The sequence below is a fragment of the Drosophila guanche genome, unplaced genomic scaffold (genome assembly GCF_900245975.1).
Source record: "Drosophila guanche unplaced genomic scaffold, DGUA_6, whole genome shotgun sequence".
NCBI lineage: Eukaryota > Metazoa > Arthropoda > Insecta > Diptera > Drosophilidae > Drosophila > Drosophila guanche.
Window position 1 is genome coordinate 2977334 of NW_022995749.1, and position 26424 is coordinate 3003757.

General features: G+C 51.3%; 10 protein-coding genes across 14 annotated transcripts; 3 read left to right on the top strand and 7 right to left on the bottom strand.

Moving 5' to 3' along the window:
* Nucleotides 1–11: 11 nt before the first annotated feature.
* On the bottom strand, nucleotides 12–3256 carry LOC117585282 (protein sel-1 homolog 1). 4 transcript variants are annotated; one of them, XM_034274709.1, is made up of 7 exons: nucleotides 3174–3256; nucleotides 2519–2937; nucleotides 1713–2458; nucleotides 1470–1644; nucleotides 931–1414; nucleotides 669–873; nucleotides 12–608 (listed from the first exon to the last, which is right to left on the bottom strand). In XM_034274709.1, the coding sequence occupies exons 2-7, from the start codon at nucleotides 2922–2924 to the stop codon at nucleotides 207–209; spliced, it is 2418 nt and encodes an 805-aa protein (XP_034130600.1). In that variant the 5' UTR covers nucleotides 2925–2937; nucleotides 3174–3256; the 3' UTR covers nucleotides 12–206. The 4 variants fall into 4 exon arrangements, with proteins under 4 accessions (XP_034130600.1, XP_034130599.1, XP_034130595.1 ...); XM_034274708.1 differs by having other exon boundaries at nucleotides 3053–3247; XM_034274704.1 differs by having other exon boundaries at nucleotides 3029–3247.
* Nucleotides 3257–3329: 73 nt separating this feature from the next.
* On the top strand, nucleotides 3330–4585 carry LOC117585290 (phosphatidylglycerophosphatase and protein-tyrosine phosphatase 1). Its single transcript, XM_034274717.1, has 4 exons — nucleotides 3330–3495; nucleotides 3739–3882; nucleotides 3943–4260; nucleotides 4321–4585. Exons 1-4 carry the CDS (start codon nucleotides 3484–3486, stop codon nucleotides 4447–4449), a joined length of 603 nt encoding a protein of 200 aa, XP_034130608.1. The 5' UTR covers nucleotides 3330–3483; the 3' UTR covers nucleotides 4450–4585.
* A 15-nt stretch (nucleotides 4586–4600) lies between these two features.
* On the bottom strand, nucleotides 4601–5634 carry LOC117585291 (succinate dehydrogenase [ubiquinone] cytochrome b small subunit, mitochondrial). The gene is made up of 4 exons (XM_034274719.1): nucleotides 5484–5634; nucleotides 5272–5384; nucleotides 5012–5199; nucleotides 4601–4948 (listed from the first exon to the last, which is right to left on the bottom strand). The coding sequence occupies exons 1-4, from the start codon at nucleotides 5524–5526 to the stop codon at nucleotides 4738–4740; spliced, it is 555 nt and encodes a 184-aa protein (XP_034130610.1). The 5' UTR covers nucleotides 5527–5634; the 3' UTR covers nucleotides 4601–4737.
* Nucleotides 5635–5780: 146 nt separating this feature from the next.
* Nucleotides 5781–8165, bottom strand: LOC117585283. The gene is made up of 4 exons (XM_034274710.1): nucleotides 8004–8165; nucleotides 7454–7878; nucleotides 6573–7384; nucleotides 5781–6516 (listed from the first exon to the last, which is right to left on the bottom strand). Exons 1-4 carry the CDS (start codon nucleotides 8050–8052, stop codon nucleotides 5934–5936), a joined length of 1869 nt encoding a protein of 622 aa, XP_034130601.1. The 5' UTR covers nucleotides 8053–8165; the 3' UTR covers nucleotides 5781–5933.
* Nucleotides 8166–9085: 920 nt separating this feature from the next.
* On the top strand, nucleotides 9086–11194 carry LOC117585286 (lipid storage droplets surface-binding protein 1). 2 transcript variants are annotated; one of them, XM_034274713.1, is made up of 7 exons: nucleotides 9086–9282; nucleotides 9344–9642; nucleotides 9702–9933; nucleotides 10194–10375; nucleotides 10440–10630; nucleotides 10697–10874; nucleotides 10932–11194. In XM_034274713.1, exons 1-7 carry the CDS (start codon nucleotides 9279–9281, stop codon nucleotides 11085–11087), a joined length of 1242 nt encoding a protein of 413 aa, XP_034130604.1. In that variant the 5' UTR covers nucleotides 9086–9278; the 3' UTR covers nucleotides 11088–11194. The 2 variants fall into 2 exon arrangements, with proteins under 2 accessions (XP_034130604.1, XP_034130605.1); XM_034274714.1 differs by having other exon boundaries at nucleotides 9088–9282; nucleotides 9723–9933; nucleotides 10932–11177.
* Nucleotides 11078–11931, bottom strand: LOC117585289 (probable oligoribonuclease). Its single transcript, XM_034274716.1, has one exon. The coding sequence runs from the start codon at nucleotides 11877–11879 to the stop codon at nucleotides 11223–11225; it is 657 nt and encodes a 218-aa protein (XP_034130607.1). The 5' UTR covers nucleotides 11880–11931; the 3' UTR covers nucleotides 11078–11222.
* Nucleotides 11932–11995: 64 nt separating this feature from the next.
* On the top strand, nucleotides 11996–13220 carry LOC117585288 (dnaJ homolog subfamily C member 8). The gene is made up of 3 exons (XM_034274715.1): nucleotides 11996–12186; nucleotides 12335–12655; nucleotides 12718–13220. Exons 1-3 carry the CDS (start codon nucleotides 12118–12120, stop codon nucleotides 13090–13092), a joined length of 765 nt encoding a protein of 254 aa, XP_034130606.1. The 5' UTR covers nucleotides 11996–12117; the 3' UTR covers nucleotides 13093–13220.
* LOC117585280 (helicase SKI2W) lies at nucleotides 13192–16990 on the bottom strand. The gene is made up of 3 exons (XM_034274702.1): nucleotides 14654–16990; nucleotides 13521–14597; nucleotides 13192–13457 (listed from the first exon to the last, which is right to left on the bottom strand). Exons 1-3 carry the CDS (start codon nucleotides 16961–16963, stop codon nucleotides 13254–13256), a joined length of 3591 nt encoding a protein of 1196 aa, XP_034130593.1. The 5' UTR covers nucleotides 16964–16990; the 3' UTR covers nucleotides 13192–13253.
* Nucleotides 16991–18052: 1062 nt separating this feature from the next.
* LOC117585036 (uncharacterized protein C11D3.03c) lies at nucleotides 18053–19129 on the bottom strand. The gene is made up of 2 exons (XM_034274288.1): nucleotides 18912–19129; nucleotides 18053–18857 (listed from the first exon to the last, which is right to left on the bottom strand). Exons 1-2 carry the CDS (start codon nucleotides 19041–19043, stop codon nucleotides 18174–18176), a joined length of 816 nt encoding a protein of 271 aa, XP_034130179.1. The 5' UTR covers nucleotides 19044–19129; the 3' UTR covers nucleotides 18053–18173.
* Nucleotides 19130–19245: 116 nt separating this feature from the next.
* LOC117585033 (nuclear pore complex protein Nup98-Nup96) lies at nucleotides 19246–26289 on the bottom strand. Its single transcript, XM_034274279.1, has 9 exons — nucleotides 25696–26289; nucleotides 23033–25621; nucleotides 22441–22974; nucleotides 22188–22379; nucleotides 21942–22117; nucleotides 21593–21884; nucleotides 20516–21536; nucleotides 20041–20450; nucleotides 19246–19985 (listed from the first exon to the last, which is right to left on the bottom strand). The coding sequence occupies exons 1-9, from the start codon at nucleotides 25970–25972 to the stop codon at nucleotides 19507–19509; spliced, it is 5970 nt and encodes a 1989-aa protein (XP_034130170.1). The 5' UTR covers nucleotides 25973–26289; the 3' UTR covers nucleotides 19246–19506.
* Between the last annotated feature and the right edge of the window lie 135 nt (nucleotides 26290–26424).

The following is a 26424-nucleotide window of genomic DNA, read 5'->3' on the forward strand; positions in this document are numbered from 1 at the left end:
ACACAGAAAAGTATTTGCATATTTTTACATTTTTGCTTGTTTTTGTTTTGCTTTCTTATTGATCAGTACAACATTTATAATTTGAGTACGATAAAAGGTCTTTTTAGAGTTAATAAAAAATATTAAATCGGGGCGAAATTAGATGATAAATATTTACACGCACACTAAATTAAACTAGAAGGGAGGGTGGGGGATGAATTAACCAACTAATCAGTGGGATCGAGAGCATTCGCATTCGCATTCGCATTGGCATTGGCATTGGCACTGCTGCTCGATGTCGCCTCTGTCGCTCCGTTGCCATTAGACGTCGTCGCCTTGGAAGCGCCAGCAGATGTTGTTGGATCTGGTTCAGGTGCAGGTGCCGGTGCCGGTGCTGGAGCGGGTACTGCTGGAGCGGGTGCTGCCTCTTCGGGCACTGCCGGAGGTACTAGCTGAACTGGCGCAGCAGCGGCCAAATCATTGGCGGGCTGCTGCTGCACATCAGGCTGCTGGAATGGCCGTCGAGTGTACATGATAAAACCCAACAGCAGTGTCAGCAAGGTAATCGTATACAAATCCCAATTGGCGGCTATGTTTTCATCCAAAAGAAAGATGAACTTGTAAGGGGACTGTAAAACAAGAATATTTGTTATATATTTAAACCCTCTCTTTATATTTATATATCCCACCTCTTTGATTGATTCAATCTTTGACAGCACCTGCAGCTTCAGTAGCGCTATGGCCACTGGGACTTTGGCATCTGCATTCGTCTCGGCAGCCAGATCGTACAGCCGCTTGGCCAGATGCCTGTCCTTCTTCATGCCCAGTCCCTGCTCATGCATGTAGCCCAAATTAAACATGGCCTGAGCATTGTACTGCTGCTCCGATGCTTTCCTACAAAGATTAGAGTATTAGTTTGCAAGTTGGAACCACCAAACAAACAGAACAAACCTGTATAGAGCCGCAGCTGTCTCGAAATCCTTCGACGTGCCCCACCCATAATAGTAGTAGTCGCCCAGCTTGACTTGGGCAGCCGAATAGCCCTGGCCAGCAGCCCGCTTCCAGTAATAAAAGGCTCGTATCAATTCCTCGTGCCGGTCATTGAACACATGCACCTCCTCGCGGTCCAGCAGGAAGGCGGCATTGCTCTGGGCCACCTCGTAGCCAACCTCGCCCATCAGGGAGTACTGCATGTAAGCCTGATCGATGCGATTCCGCTTGTAGTCGCCATACGCATGCATCAGTCTGTTGCTCCAACGTCCGCGCTCCGCCACAGACTTGAAGAACTCCACTGCCGCTGGGCAGGAGCGCAGCATACCCATGCCATAGGCATGCATAACCCCAAGATTGTAGTAGGCCAACACATGGCCCGATTGAGTGGCCAAATTGAAGTACTTCAGGGCCAGCTTGTAGTCAGTCTTGACGCCATTTCCAGCTGCAAAATAAAAAGAGAATGTACCCAAAACTTTGATAGAAATTTAAGCACCTACTGAAATACATGGTACCCAGCTGCAGCTGGCCATCCACCCATCCTTGGTCGGCTGCCTGTGTGAAGTAGGACAAAGCCTTGACTGGATCCTTGGGCACACCCAGGCCCTTCAGGTACATGACACCCAAGCCGCTCTGACCCACAGGGTCACCCATTTCCGAGGCCTTGGAGAAGTACTGATTGATGGAAAGACAAAAAAATAACAATTAGCAGGGGAAATCAATCGAATCAAATCTTCACTCACCTTAAAGGCTGTTTCATTGTCTGCCTTGATCTGCTCACTGCCCTCCAGATAGAGTTTGCCCAGAAATGCAAAACCAATGGCATTGCCCGCATTGGCCGCGAGGGTGAAGTATTCCAGCGCCTTCTGATGATCCTGCTGTATGGCCTTGCCTCCCTGATAGTACAGCTGCCCCAGTCCCACCTGCGACTGCACATCACCCTTGTCGGCCAGCAGTTGGTAGTAGTCGACAATCTCGGTCTCGTGGCTGCCGGGATTCTCCAGCTCATCCAGCAGCCGCACACGATGCACAACCGGACCATTGGCGAAGGTTACCTTTGAGGCCACCTTTTTGGCCACGCGCTTGTACTGGATCAGTGCCTTCTCGCAGCTGATGGGCACATTGATGCCGTACAGGTAGCGATAGCCCAGTGCCATTTGTGCCAGAGTGTCGTCGCCCAGGGCGGCCAGAGTGTAGTGGATCAGGGCCAGCGGCTGGCTCACATTTTTGCCACCAACCCCGGCCGAATACATGAATGCCAGTCCCATGTGGGCCGAGGGCAGACCCTCGTTGGCCAAGCTCTCAAACTCGTCGGCAGCATGATGGAAATCAAACTCCATCCAGTGGCCCATGAGCACGGCCCAGGCGAGTGCAGCTCGGGCTTCCTGATGATTGAATCCCGCCGCCTTCTTGAGCAAGGTGAAGACCACCCGTTTGTCCGTGCGCGGCTTGGCGAGCATGTCCATGGCATTGTTGTACATCAGTTGGGCTAAACAGGAGATGAACCTCTTGTTAGTTGGCATGACCGGTGGTGGGCAACGAAACTCACCTTCCAGCTGCTCCGGAGTTAGCTCGACGACGGGGGGCTCGGCAGTGCCCTGTCGCATGGCTTCGATTTTCTCGATCTCAGCCTTTAGCTTCTGCTGCTTCATCAGACTGTCGTTCCAGAGGCGTTCGAATAGAGCAGCTGGCATCACCCGTGTCCCAAAATCTGTGGAATCCTTTGGCTTGGACGCCTTCCGTTCATTGCTGAGGGCCGGCGCCCGGGATTCTGTCTCGGCTGTGGTTACCTCTTCAGTGTCGGCCTGACTAGATGGCTCACTTGCTGGTAAGCTGGTGTGGGCTGCTGTGGGGGTTTCGGTTGTGGCTGTGGGGCCCTGCAGCTCGGCTCGCAACAGCTGGCCGCGCTTCGCCAGGAGGAGCATTAGGAGGCACATCCATTTGGTTAGATTCATGGTGCTGCGGTCTCTGTGGCAAATTGGAAAATATCAACATCAATTGGAAAGCAACATAAAGTTTGATTTTTGGCTTTTCTTTGCCTCTCTTTAGGTCTCTTTACTTCTGACGTGTTGACGTTATTTACTTCTTCTTCTCGCGGGATGGGAGCGGCTGGGAGCCCAGCAGATTTACGGCTTATTCACTGTTCGATTGTGCTTATTATCGCTCTCGCATTTTCAACCACGTATGATCAGTAATAGATATACCTAGGCCACCTTTTACTAATTTTTCACACGTAAGATTCTTTAAATTTTTTTTGTTGCAATATATTTAGTGTCTAGTGTTGCGAGCCGACAGCAGACAGTGTTTTGGCAGTGTTGCACAGTCGCGTGGGGAAAACATAAGTTATGCAAATGGTGCGGGGCACGCAGGTAGACCGGACGTACATTTAAGATCTCAGACGATATTGGGGTGATAATTTGGGTGTAGAGTGTATACTAATTAGAAGGCGAGGAAGACATTGTATACACGTGAATCACACTATTGCCTCGACCGACCAGCAGCTGAGTAACCGGCATGGAGATGAGTGTAAGTAGTACGAGATTAGTGCCAGACACGATTGGACAGCTTCAAAAGCCGCTGGCTCATCGCACACCGAAACCAGTTCCAAAGCGCGCCTCAAGCAAGACAGACAAGACAACCGACCACATTCTGTGTTCATGCTCATCTGCCCCCCTTCCGACTGGCTGGTGAAAGTTTACAGCTGTTGCGCGAGATCCACTCTCCCCACGCGGCCCGAAAACGGAATAACCATTCCATTTATTATTTAAGGCTGCCATGTTTGCCCGTGTATCCTTCTACCCCACCCTGCTCTACAATGTCCTGATGGAAAAGGCTTCCGCCAGGAATTGGTACGACCGCATAGATGACACCGTCATACTCGGAGCACTCCCCTTTCGGAATCAAGCCAATGACGTAAGTAAATGTGAATTAAGCCCCGCCACAGCTTAATCTAAAGCTTGGATTGATCAACAGTTGATTGAGAAGGAGAACATGAAGGCTGTGGTGTCCATGAACGAGGACTATGAGCTGATGGCCTTCTCCAACAATACGGAGAAGTGGCGGAAACTGGGCGTTGAGTTCCTACAGCTGGCCACCACCGACATCTTCGAGTCGCCCAACCAGGAGAAGCTCTTCCGTGGCGTGGAGTTCATCAATCAGTTCCTGCCCCTGTCGAAGCGCATCAGCGGCTTAGGCTCCACGCAGACGCCAGAGAATGTTGGCTCTGTCTATGTACACTGCAAGGCAGGAAGAACGCGCAGTGCCACCTTGGTCGGCTGCTATCTGATGATGGTGGGTTAAAGGTTCAGTTTTCAAGCAATGGAATTGGTAATGGAATCTATTGTTTTGCAGAAAAACGGCTGGACCCCAGATGAAGCTGTGGATCACATGCGAAGCTGCCGTCCGCATATTTTGCTGCACACCAAACAATGGGACGCGCTCAGATTATTCTACACAAATAATGTGGTGACACAGTCATGACCTAAGGACCTGTACACAATAGCACAAAATGTTTATTGGATAGATTAGCATACGTAACTGGAACAGTCTGTTCCCACTTAATGTTACCCAACTAATTGTTTAGGTGCAGTTGTTGAAATACATTTTTGTAAAAACATGTGCGCCCATTCCATTCTCTTTATACAATTATTTATTTAGTGCCTATATGTTCGCCGAGCCGGGGATTTGAGAACACTCAAAAACTATCAATAAATAACGGGTGTGGCTTTTGCGTGTTGCAGTTTATAAACTTTACTGAATACTTCGGACTTAAGACTGCTGCTTCTCCTCAGCATCCTTGCCCTTGATGGCCCAGAAACGCTTAATGCCGTTGGTTAGACCCACATCGTTTTGGATATAGTAGAAGAGACCTCCCAGAGTGGCCACCGAGATGACGATGAGCGCAATGTGTGCCACCTTTGGCAGAATATTTCCCACCACAGCTGGACGCATGTAGTCGACAACCATGGCCTCAACGCCCCTGTACAATGAATTATAGGTGAGTGAATCGTTTTTGCCTCTGTAGCAACAGACGGGTTCTTACCAATGAGCGTGAATGACAACTGAAATGGCAAGCAGTGCATCCAGTATCTGGGATGGAGCAATGAAGGCAGCTGGGATGATGGCCAGCAGACCAGCCGACACTAGGCGTTCCAGTGTCCACAGTGCGGTGTGGCTGGACCCAGCCGAAGCCATGCGTGGTGCACTCACACAGATCTCACGTACTACGGGCTGAAAAAACGGCAGGCAGGGTAGGGATTATCATCCTACATAATTCTGGTTTGGTCGGCTGTTTCTACTCACCGCAACTACCTTGGTCAGCGCCAGAGGCTTGAGAGTCTGACGTTGGGCATTGGCCACAATTGTGGAGTAGGCCTTCAGTGGTGTGATGCGCGCTGACTTAACGAGATTTGCGGCTAATTGGGGGGATACGATACCAACAAACAGTTTGGTTATATAATAAAAACTGTTTCCTGCCAGGACTCGCGGAATCTGGCAATTCATTTAATGCTTACCATTACAGCGGACGGCGCCACGCAGGACCAAGGATAGCGACATGATACTTGTGGTAGGAATTACGAACTTTTTACAATTCACAAAAATTCACTCGGTTTGTTCGGCAATACGTCCAACTTTTTTTGAAATTGTACAACACTAAAAGCAGAGCTGCTTGGTTTCGAATCTATCGCTCCGTACAGTTATCGAAATACAAACTAGACATTGTTTCACACATTTTATTAAAAACATTTGAGATTCATTCGAGGACGGAATTGCGCACACTAATTAAAAACTTGATATGGGGTTTTCGTTTACTTACAAACTAGCTTACAAATTTCGTCTAAAAAGGCAGATACTTGCATTGAAAGGCACACCGACATTTTCTACGTATTAAAAACGAGACTGGAATGAAAATTGAATGGACGGAACGTAATTCCTTCGTTGGTAGAATTAAGAATACTTTGAACTCAGTGAGCGACTAAATATTTGCAAAGCATACAAGCCATAGCAATTGCCGTGGCTAGCTTGCCATTTATGGCCGACGCTCCGGCTCTGTAGAAATCCCAGTCGAAAATTATGTTTGAGGCATCGGATGGTCGCCATGGATTCAAGCCATCGTCAAAGTACATGGGGCAGTCGTCGCGTTCACGCTCGTATTCAACAGCATCGATGGCCACCGCAGCACCCTCTGAATGGTTCCAAGAGGTCACATCCTGTTCCAGCTTACAAAAGGCGCCCACAGCCTGCGACATTAGCACACGATTGAGGTCGGCGCGCTGATACACCCAGCAGCGGTACTTGGAGAGCGGATCCAAGTCGTCGTAGGTAATAAGATAGGACTTTAGATTCTCCTTCCAGAAGCCAATGCACTTCATGCGATAATCCGGATCACTGTAAATGTCCACCGGCCTTCCCAAATGATCCACAGACAGGCAATAGTTTTCATCGACAGCCAATTCCTTCTGGTCCGTATCGCAGACGGACAAATCGGAGATATTCTGCTTGCAATGAATATCCGGACGGGGACTCAGCGTGACACCACCAAGGATCCTGCAAAAGATTTATAATTAAACATTTTTACCATCTAGAAATTAGTTCGAACTTGCCTCGTCCTAAAGGGATGTTCTCCTCTTTGTGTAAAGTTAAATTTGCCAGCCACCGGACAGCGAACGGGCACTGGATTTCTGGCAAGGAACAAGTCGTATTTCCAGGCCTCTGAATTGGGGAACTGCACCCAAGAGCAGACCGTACTGAAGTCATCCTTGATCACGGCCAAGCCCCTGCGGTAGCGTATGATATTATGATGGCGGGGCATGAAATCGAAGCACACATAATCCTTTTGACATCCATCGACCGTAAGGCGGGCCATCATCACACGGTTGCCACGCCGCTCGCGGCACACATAGATCGTCTTGCGGTAGCGCGCCTTGTCGGGATAGTAAGTCTCATTTATGTGCGTCTCACTGATGGACACATCGGCGTCAATGTTGGCCGTGTTCACCCACTCGCCGCTAAAGTTTTGCGGCAGCGTGCAGCCCGGTTCCACAAACTCAGCTTTGACGGGGGTCAGCTTCAGGCGCTCGGGCGATGTCTCTGGCGTTTTCAGTGTATTGCACTCGGCCGTGATGGAGACACCAACATAGAGATCATCGTCTCGATTCTTGAGGAAGCAACGATATTTCTCATCTTTGCGCGATTCCTTCGTGTTTGCCACTGCAAAGTAATGATTCTTTCCGACAAACCAATCGCCCAGGCAACTGAACTCAACGGGGCCGCTGAATGTGCCATCCATGCCCTCGCATTTCTGATAAGTGATGTTGAACTTTTGATTCTGTATCAGAAACTGGGTGCCAGCTGTTTGGCACGACTGTATACGTGCATCCGGCTGATCGCACACACCCGTGAAACGGAAACGATTCTGCACAGAGAGAGAAATGGTCAGCTCTTAATTGTTCTTAATTAATTTGGCTGAAAATGGAAGACCTACTTGATATGTAAAATGCCACACACCCTCTAGCGAAGAGCGGCAATTGATGGGCACAAAGTTCTCGTTGAAGAGCGTTATCAGCTGCTGGTCATCCTTAATGCCCCTGCAGATGTTCTCCACAGTTGGCTTCTGGCCGGGGGGCAAGCTCAGGCACGGACCCTCATATTTTTCAAAGACATTCACCGTACGGATTTTCGTGTTGACACAGTGATAGCAGTCCTTTGTGCGTTCTTTGAACACAAATGAGTACTCATCACCGCGATGGCGCTGGTAGTTGATGCAGTAACCACGACTCGACATGGAGGTGGCGTCGATGACCGTCTGTGTGGGAAGGCCGACCTCCCATGAAAACCAAGATCCCTGCAGTATCTTCGGTATAATACAGTTCCGTTGCTCAATTTGATTTTGATTAAATTGTGCAAGCGCTGGAAATAAACAACCATTTCAAGATTAGGCAAAAATCACATGAATCACATTGAAGCTGCTGGCTTTGCTCCCCACAGGCGGGGCGCGCTTGGGTGTGGCTTGGGAATGAAGCACGCGTACTGACCTGAGCTCAGGAAGCCCAAAAGGCAGATAACCCTCAAATAAATATTCATATTGAGACTACAATGGTTACACTTAACAGTTAAACATAGTTTTAAAATGTGAACGGATGGAATAAATGGACAAAAACTTATTTTTACACAAAAACAAACACGCAACAAACAAATTACACCAAAACCAAGCCTGGCTTTACAACACTGAACGCAGTTGACCCAGAGCAACTTACAGCACTGGGCTATTGTTTTAAATAACATTATTCGATTGATGGATATTAACAGTTACATTTGAAATGTTAATTTTACTACGTGGTTAGAGGTAAATTTTAAATGGAAGATCACTGATGTGGATGAGTAGTGGCCTCCGAAACAGTTTATTCATGCAGTTTATGAGCGGCCGCTGCCGCTGCTCCCCTCATTGAAGAGTTTGGCAGTCCCCATTGTCCAAGTCTACAGCCCAAAGGTTTACTTACATTGTCTAGCTCCTTGCTAATAAAACAATGTGTCTGGCTGATTACAGAAATGAGCTACTTAGCAACCGACACAGGCAGACAATAGCTTGCCATCGAGCCGCTAAATTGCATTTAACGCTGTCTGGCACGACCAGACTCGGACTCGGGACATCGACCTGAACGCCCCCACAATTATTTTGTTGAACTGCAGTTTGGACTCTGCGGCTCTGTCGTCACTTGTTCTAAATTAGCGCCATATAATTCGATAGTTAATCAGGCGATTATTTGCCTGTACAATAACTGAGACAGACATCAAAGTGATTCACTTGCTTGGAGTTCCTAATTTAAACACACGTAAGTGTGTGGGTATAATCCGGTTGCACTTTGGAACTCATTCAGAGCTTGCTTGCTATAATGGCATGGCATGTTCCCGATAAGCATTGGAGCAAATGTCGAGTCGAGGTGCACGACGGTGTTTGTGCATACGAAGAGAGCGAGGCGGTGCGAAGCGAGCGTCCCGTTCTGTACGATCCTTATCGCTTGCGAGTGTTAAGGGTCAAATCGAGCATGATGCGAGTGGTGTCCAGAAAGTGGACGAGTACCAGTGAACGTGCAATTTCGAACTTAGTCTGCATACACATACCGTCCGTACCGCTTAAAAGGGAGGCGCGATCGGCTCGAGCAACTTAAAACGCGACGCGGTTTCGGGAATTCAAATACAAGCACGAATCTTTAGCAGAAGCCAGACAGTAGCGATTTAGCCAGTGACCGGAACGGTTGACTTACAAAGCGACTCTCCTTACACACACACAAACACACACATACACAAAAATGGGTTAGTTAGTGCATCATGTGATCCAATCCAATTAAATATAACAACAAAATCCTTTTTAAAGCAACCGCAACTATCGGCAGTGGGCTCCACCTGGAGGCCATAGATCGCATTGGCTCGATCCCGTTGGTTGAGTCGAGCGTGAAGCGTGTAGAGAACATCTATGGCAAAGTGAAAAACAACAATCGTCTGTTCTCCTGGTACTTTGAGGCCGCAGAGGCAACCATTTCGGCCGCCTATGGTTCCGTGCAGCCAGCTGTGAAGCTCTTCGAGCATCCCCTGAAGCGCCTGGACAATGTCATGTGCAAGAGCCTGGACATACTGGAGCAGCGTATTCCGCTGGTCTATCTGCCACCCGAAATGGTAAGTACACGGCGACTGGCCACTGTCCGCCAATGTGGCTTGATTCGCTTACAAAAAAGGCAATTATCTTGTGCTTAAAGATGTATTGGAACACTAAGGAATACATGTCGGATCATCTGGTGCGGCCCGTCCTGAAGCGTGCCGATTCTGTCAAGCAGATTGGCAACGCTGTGCTGGAGAGTCCACTGACCACCTATGCGGCGGATCGCATCGATGGAGCCTTCACAGCCGGCGATAAGTTTGTGGACAAATATCTGGTGCCCATCAGCACGGATCAGGATCAGACAGACGGTGAGTAACCTTGAGACAAGGTGCACTCATCTCACGCCCTGCTGCGGCTCATCATTTATTTTTAAATTCCAACGCTGCGATGTGGACAGCTAGTTGTTGGGAGGTTATCTCTTGAGACGAGATAAGCGGTGGCTCAGGGGTCCGGCCGATCGATCGGTCGCTCGCTCGTTCAAGTCGTTGTTACACCAAACAAATCTACAAATCATGGGGGAACGGCACTTGAAATTATATTTTGATGTTTCAATATATCCGCTTTGCAGCGCCGCAAGAGGATGATAATGTGGCGGCGAATGAGAAGGGTGCCATCAAGGCGATCCATCACGGTCAACGATTCTCCCGCAAGCTGAAGCGACGCCTCACACAAAGAACGATTGCCGAGGCCCGTGCCCTAAAGAAACAGAGCAAGGAGGCCATCCATGTGCTCATCTATGCGGTGGAATTGGTAAGCGCAAACTGGCTGCTAACAACCAGCACATATCTAAGACATCTTGTGCGTGCTCCTGCAGATTGCCACGGATCCCAAACAGGCCATGCAAAGGGCCAAGGAACTGTGGGCGTATCTCAGCGCAGATGAGCCCGAGAATCAGGCGAGACCAGCCACCCTGGAGCAGTTGATTGTGCTGCTCACCAGGGAATCGGCCAGAAGAGTTGTGCATTTGGTTAACTTCAGTGCCACTGTGGCATCCAACATACCCAGGTGAGTGTCTGTCTCCCTCCCCCTTTGGTGATTCCACACAATAAACGTGCGCTTCATCTCCCGCAGAAACCTGGCACACACCACCACAGAAGTGGCTCACCAAATCGTGTACATTAACCATCGCATCATCACAATATCTCGCCTGGACAAAGTCAAGAGCCTGTCCAAGGAGGAGGCTGAATCTCTATTAAAGCGCGCGCTGGCCTTCTATGGCAATCTGCAGGGTCTGACCAACAGTTATCTGGTAAGATAGATGCACCGCACCCTCCATCCATTACTGACTAACAAAATGTCCTTGCAGGAACGTGTGGCCAACTTTCTGTCGGGACGCATTGAGGCGGAGAAGGTGACGGGCACCGATAGCGCCACCAGCAATCACCGATCATCGAGAAGGCGACAGGAAAATAACACAAACAATTACTCAGCGGCCCACAACAATATAAATGGTGTCTACTAGGAAATAGAGTTTTTTATTGCAATCGTATTTTTATGTCTTATAATAGAGTTTTGGTTTTGCTTGCACATCCGCACAAATCATTAAACGTTATTAATTTTTTTTACACTTAACACTGAATATTATAGATTGTATTTTTTACTTAAACAAATGCTCCTTGTAGTACTTTAACTCTTGTATGCTCTCCATGATGTCTTCGAGGCTGCGGTGTGCAAATGCCTTGCGCGGCGCAGCTTTGGCCACATCGGGATTCCATCTCTTGGCCAGCTCCTTGATGGTGGAAACATCCACGGTTCGATAATGTAAATATTCGTCAACGGGTGACATGTATTTGCGTAGAAACAGGCGATCCATATAGACAGAGTTACCGGCCAGGGGACACTTGCGCTCGGGGATATTTTTCTTCAGGTAGGACATCACCAGATCCACCGCCTTGTCGAGCGTTACATCAGAGCTGCGGCAACGTTCGATCAGGCCGGACTCGTGGTGGTGCTTAATGCACCATTTGTTCATGTTTTTATACACCTCCTCTGGGTGACTGATGGCAAAGCAGGGTCCCTCGGACTTTATGTTCAGATCCTTGTCAGTGATGATACACGAAACTTCCAGGATTTTGTCCGTAGCTATGTCAAGGCCGGTCATCTCTAGGTCCATCCAAACGAGATCCGCCTCTGCATCGGCTAAACTTGTGGTTGTGCTCATTTTTCGGCCTTGAGTTAACTCCCGCCTGCCTCGTACTACTTGTAGGAATCTACCGCCCACAAACAATCCTAGGCGCTTTAACTCAGCAATCATGGAAAATTGTGTGTACAATTTTCAACAGGTAATCGCGAAAACAACCACCATGTGGACAGTAGCATTCGATAGAATATCGTACAGTCAGTTCACAGCACTGGAAACGAAATCACTGGAATCATTTGACAACACTGTCCTGGTACAGTGCGTTTTTAACAAAAAGTCAATTTTATTGTTAGGGGAAAGCCGAAAGAAATCAAACAAAAGTAATATAGGAGATAAGAAAGTCACACACACAATGTCCTCCTCATCAGCCAGAGAGCAGCCGAGCACGTCGAAGGAGTCGTTCGAGGACTTCTACACCGAAGTAAGTTTAATGGATGGCAATGCCAGCGCAATACCAGGTTGTGGTTGTGGGGCCCTCCCATAACAGCCAACACACACACAACGCAACACACATTTATTATTATTTGCATTGTACACATAAATAAACGATTTTGTGACTATATTCGCAGGTGAAAGAAATTGAAAAACGCGATTCTGTACTAACTCCTACTCAACAAATTGATCGTTTACTTCGTCCAGGTTCCACATACTTCAATCTTAATCCATTCGAAGTGCTCCAAATCGAACCAGAGGTCGAGGTGGCCGATATTAAAAAGCGCTACCGCACCTTATCCATTCTGGTTCATCCGGACAAGAATCACGATAACCAGGAGCGTGCCCAACTTGCATTCGACATTGTATCGCGTGCCTGGAAAATCTTGGAAAATGATTTGTCGCGAAAAAAGTGCCTTGAGGTGTATGAGGAGGCGAAGGGGCGAACGGATAAAATGGTTTGACATGACACCAATTTACCCACTCTCACATTTTCTTAATTCTTATGCTTTCCCCACAGATTGCAGAGAAACGCAAAAAGCTTAAAAAGGAGGGCAGACCCATGGAGCCCATACCAGAGGATGATCCCACAAAGTACAAGCATGCCATTTACGTAATGGTTATGAAGCTGTTCGCCGACATGGAACGTCGCCGGCAGAAACTGGACCAGCGCGACCAGGAGGAGCGCAAGCGGAAGCGAGAAACCGAAATCGAGGAGGAGGAGCGCATCAAATCGGATCGCGAGTGGCAGCAAAATTTCGAAGAGTCCCGCCAGAGTCGCGTGAACAGCTGGCATGACTTCCAGTCGGGCACCAGCAAATCCAAGAAGACTAAAAAACAAAAGCACATGACTGGCATGATGGTGCCGCCCAAGTTCAAGCCAGAGTCCCGATGAAAATGCTTCTCCAGCGCGACGTTCCATCGTTCCGCTGCTGCAACTAATATTTTTACACTTTTATAAGTCTCCCCCATTTGAAATTGTAATTGACACACGTGCATGATAAATAGTTTTAAGAAATTCAATTTGAAATCATTGTCGGGCTATGCCCCACTCCTTTACAGTTCCGTATACAGACTGGCAGTGAAGACAATGTCTCGCTTGATGGCCGCCGATGCCTCCTCCATTTTAGCCTGCAGTCCAGGATTTCCAATGCGTATCGCTGCTGTCTTCACGTCGCGCAGCGTCCCATCCAGCTGCTGTATGCAGCGCACAATGATGCCCTCCTGCACTTCGGTCAGTTTCATAATCTCGGCAAAGGGCTGCAGGAATAATCAACAACAATCAGTCATAAAGTCTTAGATGCTGCTGCTGCTCCTGCTTACCTTATTCCTGGCCCACTCATAGACCACCTCGAGCAGGCCAAAGTTCAGGCGACTCTCCGATTCAGTGGACGCCTGGAAACGCTGCTCCTCGGCTAGAATTTTGTCCTTGATCTGCTCGAAGGCAGCCACGCACTCCTTCAAGGGCTCCGGTATGGACGGCTCGCCCTGGATCTTGGCCTGAAACACCAGACCCGACAGCAGGGCAGCGATCCCCGCTGGCTCGAGATCATTGAACATGTTGCAGAGAATCAGTTCGGTGATGAGCAGCTCGTTCTGGCCCATCTCGCAGGCCACTTTGCCCTTGAGCGTCACCTCGTTCTGCTCATCGATGTAGTTGAGGGCGTGTAGGACCTTCAGCTTGTTGCAGTAGTCCTGATAGAGGGACAGATTTTTGGCCGAGTTCTTGAAGCGCAGCTCCTCGATGTGAATCTCCAGCATACGGCGCTCATAGACCTTGGTAAACTCCTGCTCGAAACCAGCAATATTGGTGTGTGGCAGCAGCTCCGCCACTTGGCGCCCCAACTGCTCGACAGATTGCAGCAGATCCACTTCAGTGTCCGCATTCACATTGATTTCCTTGGCCAGATTGATGTACTTGATGCTGTCCGCATTGGCAATGTAATTCTCATTGAGCTGATGCAGATCGGCCACCGCCTTGACCACCGTTGCACCCGGTGGTGTGTCCTTGAAGCGCTCCAGCTGCCGCTGCTCCCAGTTGCGTATCACAATGTCCGCATCCACCTTGAACGTGGACTTGGTGATGGCCACAATATCGATGGCCTTGATGTCCAGCACTGCATGACCGCCAATGCCCTCCGGCTGGAAGAACTTATTCTTGGGCGTCAGCGAGAGTATTTTGTAGTAGAATTCCCCCCGATTGAGCTGGAGATTGCCGTCCGTCTCCTTGCCCTTGAACTGATGATCCAAGACGAGCACCTTGTACATGGTATCCTTGCCCAGCACGGACTTGATGTTCAGCAGAATGCCCAACTTGTTGTAGTGCTGGCCCTGCGTGACGACAAGCACGCGACCCACCTTCAGTTCCTTCTGGATTTTGGCCTGGGTAACGATGAATTTCTGCAAGAATCAAACATTGGCATTAGAAGAGAGAGAAGCTAACTCTTGGGGCTAACCATAACGCGATGCTTCTCCTTCCAGTAGTGTATGGACTTGTCGTAGAACTGAACCAGCGGCTGCAGATGCTCACCCAGGGCGGGCAGCATGGCGAACTTGTCCTCGGCAATGCGCAACTGCTTCTGCTGCGTGGGCAGCTGCAGCTTCTGGTTGAACTCCTTGAAGCTGAACTGCATAATGTCCTCCACCTTGATGCTCTCGATGCGCAGGCAGGTGAGAATGACAGCGTACCGCAGGATGAACTGTGACTGCAGCTTCTCCGGCAGCCCGAGTATCATGGGACGCAGTTCCATCGATGGCGGCACATTTCCCTTGCACATCACAATCACGGTGCCGGTCTCATCGTGGCCACGGCGACCCGCACGTCCAGCCATCTGTATGTACTCGCCCGGCTTCAGATTGCGCACCTCCAGGCCATCGAATTTCTTGTGCGAATCAAAGACCACCGTGCGGGCGGGCATGTTGACGCCCATAGAGAAGGTTTCCGTGGCAAAGAGCAGCTTGACGAGGCCATTCTGGAACAGCATCTCCACAATCTCCTTGAGGATGGGCAGAATGCCGCTGTGATGCACACCAATGCCCCGCTCCAGGGCATCCTTGAGCACCAGCACCTGGGGAATGCTGCGATCCGGTGGCTTCAGCTTGGCCAGACACTGCAGAAAGAACTTCTGCACGGCGCCCTTCTCCTTCTCCGTGTTGAGGTCCACCGACTGGAGGGCGGCCACATTGCTGTCGCAACGATTGCGCGACAGGGTGAAGGCCACCACGGGCATCTTGTTGTTGCGCTTGAGGAAGTCAATCAGCCCAATCCACGTGTACTGCACCTGCTTGGCATTCACATAGTTATTGGCCCCACTGGCGCTTGCACCGCCCTTCGATTTGCCCTGCATCTCCTTCTTGCGCTCCACGGCCTTCTCGTAGTTGCCCTGCAGATACTTCCCATTGGCATCGACCAGCAGAAAGATGTCGTCGCGACTCTTGCCGCCCGCGCCCGTGTACAGAAAGTGCTGCAGCGGCACCGGGCGCTTCAGTGTGCTGATCACATAGACCTTGCGCTTCTTGGTGCTGCCCACCCAGTCGGCCAGCTCCATGGTGTTGGGCACTGTGGCGCTCAGCATGATGATGTTGACATGGTCGGGCAGGAGGATGATCACCTCCTCCCACACATGACCGCGCTCCGGGTTGTTGATGTAGTGCACCTCATCGAAGATCACATACTCCAGGTCGCGGGTGATGTCGCTGCCGCAGTAGAGCATCGAGCGCAGGATTTCGGTGGTCATGATCAGGCAGGAGGCGGTCGGCTCGATCTGCAGATCGCCCGTGATCAGGCCCACATCCTTGAAGGTCTTGCGAAAGTCGCGATACTTCTGGTTCGAGAGCGCCTTGATCGGGGACGTGTAAATGGTGCGCGTGAGATCCCGCTTGGACAGCGCAATGGCATACTCGGCCACCACGGTCTTGCCGGCGGATGTGTGGGCCGCAACGAAGACATACTGCCGCTGCTCCAGCTTGAGGATCGCTTGCTTCTGGAAGACATCCAGCTCGAAGGGGAAATCCATGGCGGGGCAGGGAATCTGCTCCTTGAAGTTGCTTATCGGCTGGCTTATGTCCACCATCTCCGCCCAATCACTGCTGAAGGTCTTCGCCGTGGTGGAAATGTTCAGCACCGGCTTGAGATCCGTTTTCATAATCTGATCATCCACATCCTGGTACTCGAAGCTGCCGGAGGGAAACTTTAGATCCACTTGCCGACTCTTGACAGGCTCATTCTCGGTGCGCGTCATCTGCATCCATTCCTGCACATCCAGATCCTGCTCCAGATTGTCCAGCAGATCTATTGTCGTTGCTGCCATTGGCGAAGCGACATCCCCTGGCTGCGTCTGAGCAAAGTCATGCCCTGTGGCAAAGCCCGGTGGCACTGTTAGCAGGCTCTCCCCAAAATCAAAGCTGTCTACGTCCAGGGCGGCAATCTGCTGTCGCTGCTCGTCAAAGCCGCCTGGCCAGAAGGGATAATTCATGTGTGAGCCACGCGTCGCCTCCTCCAGCAGGCCAGGCTCACGTTGCATGGACATCGAATTGTTGGCATTAGCCCCCACATCCTCCAGATCAACCTCCACGAACTCGAGTATCTCCCCGCTCAGGTTACGGCGCGGCTCCAGCTTGGTGCTGCCCGGGCATTTGGGGGCATGCAACAGGCGCATCGGATCAATCTGCCGTGGCAGCACATCGGGCTGGGGTATGGGTATATCCGGACGAAGTATATAGCCACGCAGCTTCTCCAGGTTGTCCTCCCCGCTAATCTCGCTCATTTTTGTTAATCTAATTTGTTGTTTCTTCGTTTGTTTATTTATTTTAATTGTTTTTTGGTATTTATTCGACGATATGTTCTTGAAAGGGGTATTTTCGTTGTTGCTGTCGATATTTGATGAGGGCATGCAAGGTGTTGCATTGGAAATGTTCTTATAATTGAAACAATATGTATGTAGAATGTGGTAATATTCCACTTATTTATTAATATCTTTACATTCATATTTTTGAACGGGCTGAGTGCGTTTGGAACCACACCGAACTACTAGTCATCGATTACTCTCGGAACAATCACTTGCTTCCGACGATGCGTCGTTGCCAGACCCAGTCCAACAGTCTATTTATGACCTTTTATGTTTTTATACCCGGTACTCGAAGAGTAAATAGGGTATATTGTATTTGTGAACAAAGTGAATGTATGTAACACCCAGAAGAAAACGTCCGACCCCATAAAGTATATATATTCTTGATCAGCATCAATAGTCCAGTCGGTTGAGCCATGTCTGTCTGTCCGCAAAAGAGCGAAAACCTCCCTTATCTACAATTTTGAAGATAAAAGAATACTAAAAACGCCATTCTGTAGGGAATAGCCCTATATATCAGATCACCAAATTGGGATCCGATTGGAGCATTATTATAGCCAGAATGAAGAATTTAATTTGCAGTGGCCAAACCCACCCTGTCCCGCAGCTTTTGTTGTTCTTTTCACATTCTCTCATTCACACTCTGCTTCTGCTTCACTCGGCCCCTGCCTCTGCCTCTGCCGACTTTTAACCCACCCCGTCCTGCAGCTTATATTAGTTTTTTTTGTGTGCGGGCGCTAGAGTCTAGGGAAGGGCGGCGAGCTAACGGAGCGTGTTAGTGTGAGAAGTGTTGTAGATGTAGATGACAGATGAAGAAAATATTTAAAATTTGACAAAACACCGCTAAGGTGCAGATGTAGTACTGAGTGCCGGGTATAAAAGTTATGACGCGTAAGAAGCGTCTCACACGTCCCTTCTCGTTTGCTCTCCAGTCTAGAGCCCAGTGCCATGGTTTGACAGAAACATCATTATAAATTGAAGCAAAATAATCTCCTTCGGCTTCAGATATTTCCTTGTGCTGATTGTTCCAATCCGTCTGAACTTTTATTTTAATTTTTCGTATTACTTCATCGAATGTTACGAGGTAAATTAAATATTTTGCCTACACTAGTGGCTGAAACTTTTCCAACTACTTTTTACGGAACACCTCTACCTTCAGAGGGTGACACTTGCCATCGGGTACCTCGGCACCCACCGGTATGGAGACATCACCCTGGGGGCAGGCACTCAGCGCCACCAACAGATTCATGTCCGCCACAAACTCGATGAAATCTCCTTTTCGGGCGGGACTCGGCTTGCAGAAGTACTGCTGCGTGTCCCTGGTGAAGCCAGTGCACATGAATATGTTCCATACGTCATGTACATCCTGCTCGCTCAGGCCGCGCTCCTCCACCACTGCCTTAACCAGCGAACTGTGGCAGCTGCCGACGCGATCTTGTCCAGTTATCAGCTTGTAGGTGTAATCGTCGCAGCGTGTTCCGATTACATCATGCAGAGAGGCGCCGTCCTCGTCGATGCCATAGCCGGCCAGCGAGTCGAACACAAATGTGGCCATGGGGCGCAGGTGCGGCAGGCAACTCCACAGGCGATCATACACCTTCAAGTGGGAGGCGTGCAGCTGTCGCGTCTTGCCAGAGTAGAAACGCTCCTGTGTGTTCTCCAGATTCCAGAAATTCAGATCGCCCACCTGCGCGCCCTCGTGCACAGTGATGCGGCACAGATCGCCAGCCTGCATGGTCCAGGTGCGAGCCTCCCGCTTGGGCACCACCAATGTTTCCACCACATCGCCGGTGAGGGCCAGAAAGCGTTTGTCCTACAACAACAGAGATCGTATTTGGATTGTATCTCTGTATATGTAGCTACATACTTCGTATTCCTTTTGGGATACAATGGATGCACTGGGCTTGTCGTAGCACACGACCGGCGTGTGCTTATCAAAAGTGCGGGGCTTGTAGTCCCGTCCACACCATGGGGCTGGCACTTTAGGGTTGTCGTCCATTGCTTATGGAAATAGTTTAATGGCCACACCCACAACTTTAGCTCGTCTTATCAGAGGCGGCGGTGTTTAGCTTTGGCTATCGATCGAATGAGCTGGTATCGGATTTCTAATCTAGTGTCCACTTTCGATTAACTTTTGTCTATCGATAGGTTCAACAAGCTACTATCACGCTTGAATAGGAATGGCGAAGCTCTTATCCCGTTTTTAGTGTGTAAAAATAATCAAATCAATTTTATTGTTTACTAGAAGGTCTTGTACAAAGATAGTCACACGAGCGGAAATTGGAAATATAATCGAATTAACAAAGACATTCATAGTAACTGTAGTGTGATCGTAAACTCGCTCACTTTTTCTCTCTTACTCTGTTGACGAATTCTTAATCTAGTTTCTGTCATACTGTTCTATTTTATTTAGGTAGATGTGGCTTAATCTAGACTTATAAGCGATCTTATTTTGTATTGGATCAGTGGATTTCCATGCCGCTGACACGCTCGCGAAAGGTCGACTTCTTTTCGAGATCTTCGAGCAGCTCGTCCAGCAGATTGCGCAACTCTCTCGAAAGTAGCTCCTGGGGCATCGGCAATCGTTCGAGTGCCACTTTCAGTACGGCGGAGGATTGCATTTGGGGGCTGACAATGCACATGCCGTGCACCAGACAGTTGAGGCTCTGCGAGATCTCCGTCTGGCACAGACGATGCTTGGCCGTGGGGCATGGCAACAGGCTGATGCGCGAACAGAGCTCGCTCAGCTGCGGCTTCAGGTTCTCCCAGCGCGCCTTAATATCCTCAATATTCTGCATATTCTGTATCTGCGCGAACTTGGAACTGATGTCGATAAAGTCCAGGAATATCTGACCCTGATTGGCCCAGTTCGGCACTCGAATGCTGCTGCCTTCGGTGTCCTCGAACTGAATGAGCAGACGGTGCAAATACTCCGTTTTACCTGATAAACGCAACAAATTAGACTGTATGCCTGGTGGGAGTTCTGTGGCACTTACCATTGATGATGGCATCGGGCGCAATATACTGAAAGATGATCTCGTGAGCCTCCGCCCAGTGCTTGGCCGACAGAAGATGCTTCGCCTGCAAGTGTCGCTGGCCCAGGGAGCCGGCTCGCACAGCCTTGGCATAGTCCACCCACGACTTAGGAACACCCAGCTGCTCCACAATGAAGCGCTCCTCCTCGTTGTGCGCCGCCTGGGCCAAGACGCTCACGTTGCGCAGCAGCAGCTGCTGCACGGCCCTCTCCCGCCGGTCTCTGCTCTCGATATGCAGCAGCACATAGACGGCCCACTGCCAGAGGCCCTCGTTCTCCAACTGGCTGGCAAAGTCCACCGTCAGCTGTGCATCAGCCAGGGGCGAGCAGTGGCGATAGCCCAGAGCCCACAAGGTCTGCAGCAGCAGCCAACTGTTGAAGTTTATGGAATGGAATTAGTTTCATTTCGAATAAAGAGCGTGTGTCTGTGTCTTTACCTTAAACGAAAGTCCATGGGATCGTTTGTGTGTGTTATGGGATTCAGTGTCTCCTCCAGGGAATGCATTCGCTTGGAGTACAGCTGCAGCAGATGGTAGCGCAGATCGTAAACAGGTTTCTTTCTCTCTGCTGCGGCAGACACTCCCTTGTAGGTGGGGCTGGGCGGATCTGCAAAGCACTCCTCGGACTGGTAGGCCTTATCGTACTCCATTAGGGCGTCCGTAATGGAAGAGGTGGGTGCCCTGAAGTACCACAGCTCCAGGCCCACCACCGTCAGCCAGCTGTTGTCCTCCATCAGATTGATGGTGCCCTGCGAGGATTGCATCATATTCACTCCCGCCGCCATCATGTACATCTTCAGGCGGTTGAGGTGAATAAATTTATCCGATTTACTCTGCTGCCAGGCAAACAGTTGCTCCTCCATGAGCATGCGGAAGACCGCACCGGATCCCAGTTGAGCGAGAATCAGTGCCAAATTGGCATCGTCGTAGTTGAGGGCCAGATCGCACGCCTCGCTCACGCGATGGCAGTTGAGAAGATCCAGCATGTGGTCCAGATAGCTGTGGCTGCTGACCTTCTTGGTCAGCAAATCCATGCCCCCGAGGGTGTTCTCCAGCCAGTCAGAGAACAGATTGCGACGACACATGACAGTGTGGTGGCTGTTTGTGTCGTTCGGATCGCCCGAAAGCTCCTCGTGCTGCCCCCACAGCGCATACAACAGAGACCACACGGACACACCGTATTCCTCCAGAGCTCCGAGGTTGCGCAGCTTGAGGGATTCTCTCAGATGTTTGGCAATCAGCTGCGTGCCCTTGCCCGCATGCAGCCAGGGGCATTGGCTGTCCTCGATCTCCACGCTAACGCCCTCGCCCAGCTGCACCTCCAAATGGGGCACAATTGTCTCGCGGAAACTGCCATGGGCATGCACCATATTAAAGTTGCAAAATTGCCACAAAACGGGTGAGAAATCATTGCCCGAACGTGGCATAAACACCAGCGCTGCTGGTGCCACGCTGCCATCTACAAAAAAAGTACATTATCTATCAATGAATAATTATTTAAAGGGCAGTTCGTACCTTCTATGGCGTTGCGCACATTGTTCAGCGTTTGGGGCACCATCAGTGTGTTGTGCGGACCAAAGCTCAGCTTCAGGCTGCGTCCCTTGTAGAAGCCCAGATCGGCCACCCATTTGTGGCGCTGCTCATACAGTATCGAGCGGTTCAGTGGCACGGTGGTGCCGAAAACCTTAACGGGTGCCACCTTCGGTTTGCTCACAAACTTAAACGGACGCACCTTGGAGGCGAGTGCAACAATTGCTCCTGACATTGGCTTGTCCCCAAAATTGCTGCCAGTGGCCATGGAAGAGGTCTGCAAAAGAGTTGGATTAGTGGACGCTCTTGGAAGGGTTTGAGTCTGTTTCGTTACCTCATCTGATTGCAGCAGGCTGGCCACAGAGGCTGACGAGGAGACGGGCAGGCCGGCAGATGTGCGTCCAAAATCGTAAGGACTGGAGGACTCAGAGGCTCCACCCAAGTCTGCCCAGCCGCTGGGCCCTGCGTGGAACATGTTGCGTTGGCGCTGGAAGCGGCTATTCACAGTACCTAAAAAATACCCAAACAAAAAACAGAATTAAATGGCGAATGGAGGCAGGATTGGGAGTGGAATTTCTACCTCTAACTTCATCCTCGCTGGCATCGTCGTCTTCGACAAACAACGAGGATTTCATTAGCTGCATTTTGTGCGGCTCATTGCCGGCCAACTCCTTGGCCAGCCTGGCTGTGGGGCTGACAATGGTCTGCTGCTGCTGCTGTCTGGGCGCCTCAAACATGGAAAAGTCCATGCCAGCGCCAGCCTGAAAGAATTCTGTGTGTGCCAGAGGCATTGCATGAGTTCAAGTTTTCTCTTTTCTCGTTCTGCCACTCACGTGTCTTATCCATCAGCATAAATTCAGGCGAGTCGTCCATGGGCCGGAAACTGCTGCTGGCCACATTCGCGACTAGAGATTTGGGGTCCAGCAAGCGTGCCGCATCCTCGGATATGCGCTGGGCATGCCGCAACGAATTGAGCGTCATTTTACCCGCATTATCCTGTGCCGCTGCCGCCTCAAGTGCCGTCATTTTTTGCTTCTTTGGATCGGTGGGCACTTTGTCATTGCTGTCCTCCTCGTCGCTATCACTCAGGCCGTACTTGGAGAAGTGCTTCACGCGAAACACCCAACTGCCCGTCTCTGGGCGATACTCGATGAAGCGTGTATCGTTCTTGTCGCAGACACGGCGCAGCTTGCCCTCAAAATCCATTTCGATGAGACGCTGCGCATCCTTGATATCCACATGCTGGGTCTTGTCCTTGGGCCACACCTGATCGAGCGTGACTTGTGCCTCACGATTGAGGCCTTGATTGATGGCCGGCTTGTTGTCATCATCCGGATAAATGTTGATCTCCTTGTTACGAAAGTGAACTGCAATCGAAGAAAGATTAAATGCTGACCGCCTGCCTGCTGCTGCTCCTTTACTTACCAATCTCATCCAGATTAAGTCCAGCTACGTCCATTTCCTTGCCAAAGAACACATTGCCATAGCCCTCGCGTCCAATGGTGAAATTTGGCACCACACAGGAGCCATCCTCGGCCAGGTAGGACTTGAGATCATCAAGCGAGGGTATCGTGTAGTAGCCAACGCGTCGCAAAACAATCCCCGTGGGATGCGGCTCATAGTCCGCCGCCTCAGTCGCTCCAGCTGCCGCCTCAATGGCCAGTCTAGAGCGATTGCCTGCGGTGGTCTCCTCTTCGTGCGAACGATTCGAGAGGCCGCTCTCATTGGCACTCTGCTGCTGCTGCTCCGAGCCCGAGAAGGTGTCCCGCCTGGCAATGGCAATGGCGCTGGTCTGCGACTGATCCTCGAACGGATTCTCTGGTATGGTGGAGACGGACTGTCGCATCGTGGAGCTGGTTCGGTAGGTTTCCAGTGGTTTGCGCGGCACCAGCTCGTTGAGGGTGCTGTTGTGTGGCGACTGCTGCTGATCCATGCCCGTCTGTAGGTTGCGCTGGCGCACCATCTCCAGATTCTTGGGATGCAACCACGACTCGCGGCGACTTGTGTCCTGCTGCTGTTGGGGAGAGAAAACAGTCGTCGCTGCTGCTGGCGGTGTCGGTTCATTGGGAACTGCTCCATTAAACGACTCTCGCTGGGAGCGTCCCAAAGCCGCGTGCGGGCCGCTGCTGTTCAACGAAGAGTTGGAGTTTGAAATATCGGCAGCCTTGTCCTTGGGTTTGATCACCAAACGCCTGGAATTCGGCTTGATGTTGAAGCCCTCGACGCTGCCGTCGAACTCCTCGAGACCCTCGAAGAGGGACTTGCTCCCTGCGGCCTTCACCTTCACGGGCGCCGGATTTGAGTTGGTGTTGATCTTGAACTGCTTGTTGTTCATGTCCATTACCGCCTGCTGTGCGGCAGGGTTGGTGGCACGTGTGGCGTCCGCCTCGTCGCCTTGCCGCAGATCCTTGAAGATGGGCGTGTCGCCGTAGGGCGAGGTCACACGCGCCAGGATCTGCTGATGGATGGGCTGATGGTTCTGCTGCATCATGCCACCACCGACGCCCATCTGCTGGTGGCCACCCATGCCCAGGCCGCCAGTCATCGATGGGTTGCCCCCGAGGCTGCCGAATGCCGAGCCGCCACCGAGCGAGCCACCGCCAGTGCCAAAGGCTCCAGTGCCACCGCCAAAGAGTCCTCCTCCGACGCCGCCCACTTGTCCACCCTGCGTCTGGCCACCCAGTGTGGATGCTCCCCCGAAGATGCCTCCTGCGGGCTTTGCTGCACCCCCGAAGAGCGATCCTCCCGTGTTGCCGGCATTAAAGTTGAGCGGCGCAGCGGTGGCGGCTCCAAAGCCACCAAATCCCGTGGTTGCTGGCTTGTTCATGCCTCCCGCATTATTGAAGAGTCCTCCGCCCGTGGCGACGCTGCTGTTGGTCATCCCAAAGTTACCGAAGCCCGTGTTGGCCGTTGAGGTGGCTCCGAAGGCGGGCGCGGCAAAGCTCGTGGCCGGCTTGGACCCAAACAGGCCTCCACCCGCCGTGCTGGTGGCCGGACTGCCGAAGCCAAAGCCAGTATTGGCCGCAGACGCTGCTGTGCCCAGGCCGAAGGCAGACTTGTTGGGATCCGCGGCGGGAGTGCTGCCAAAGAGCGAAGTCTGTTGCGGCTGTTGTCCTGCCGTCGTACTAAAGGAGCCGAATCCTGTGTTGGCCTGGCCAAAGGCTGGAGCTGCACTGGTGGCGGGTGCCTGGCCAAACATGCTGGCGCCCTGGCCAAATGCCGGCTTGGCGCCAAAAGGATTCGAGGCATCCGCTGCCTGGGGCTGGGCAAAGGGTGTGCCAGCTGTCGCGCCGAAAGGCTTCTGGAGGAAGCTGTTCTGCTGGGCGGGTGCCCCGAAGGCGCTGCTTGTGGCAGGCTGTCCGAAAGCCGATGTGCCAAACAGACTCTTGTTCTCCTGCCCCACCGACTGGCCAAAGAGTCCCGCACTCGGCTGCACGGTGCTGCCAAAGAGTCCTGAGGCTGGGGGCTGAGCAGCCGTGGCCTGACCACCGAAACCAAAGGCACCCGCTGTGCTGCCCGCCTGCGGACCCTTGCGCGAACTGAGATAATCCTCCAAGCGCAGCTCCTCCAGCGACTTCAGTTCGTACTCCTTCATGGCCGTGATGCAGTGCTGCTTGGTGCTGACACTGTTCGGCTGTCCGCCTTTCATCAGCGTGTCTGTGCCCATCGTTGGCTGATACTTGGCCAAGGCCGTGCCCAGATTGACGCCGCCACCCACTGCCGCTGCTTGGGGCTGGGCAAATGCCGATGCTGTCCCACTGCCAAAGACATTTGTTGTGGTGGGCGCTGCCTGGCCAAAGCTGCCGAATGTCGAGGCGCTCGTCGCGGCCGTTGTCTGGCCAAACAGCGACGTTGTAGGCTGTGCTGCTGGCGTCTGACCAAAGGCGGTCATGCCCAGGGTTGCCGGCTTGGCGGCGCCGAATGCCGGCGTTGCTGCCTGGACAAAGAGCGAGGTGTTGGGTGCCGCCTGTGTCGATCCAAAGATATTCGCTGGCTGTTGCGGCTGCGAGAAAGCTGCGAAAAAGGAGGGAAAAATATCGCATTAGTTACGCTGTTGCTGCTGGGAAGACTGACGCTTCGTCTCTAACCTCCAAATGCTGTGGGTGCTGCGGCGGTGGTGCCAAAGGCACTGGACGTACTGGCACCAAACATGCCACCAGCTGGCTGGGCAGGCGTAGCTGCTGCTCCGAAGAGCGATGGCTGGGCGGGTTGGGCGGCAAAGGTGGAAGTGTTGCCAAACGCTGGTGCCGCTGGCTTGCCAAATGCCGTCTGACCGAATGGTGTGGTCGCGGCTGTGTTGCTAAACCCGCCAAAGCTGGTGGCAGTGGGCGTGGCTCCAAACGTGGGTTTCGAGCCGCCAAACATAGTTCTTTCTTCACTCCGCTGGCTCCTCAGACAATGCGCAAACACATGCACTTCACTGCACTAGATTTTTGATCCTTGGATCGTCGTCGTCAGCGTCGACCGCGCGTGATTTCACAATTTGCTGCACAATTTTCACTTGCACAACTTGTGCGATGTGCTGCTCTGTCTGTTGCTCGTTAGCCGATCCTCCGGCGGCGTTAACTATGAACAATAAACACTTGCAAGTCGTTTGTTTGGCATAAAATTGATGGGCGACGCAAAAATAGAGGAAATGGCGCGCCGATTTTTTCACAATGTCAGAAAATTGGTGATGGGATGGTGATGGCACTGATGGCTGCGAATAGCGCTAGTGTATTTTGCCAAAGAAAATATCGCCGCCGACGAAATACATCAAATAGTTACCATAAGTCATTTTGGTGCGTGTTATGAAAATATATATGCATTAATAAACT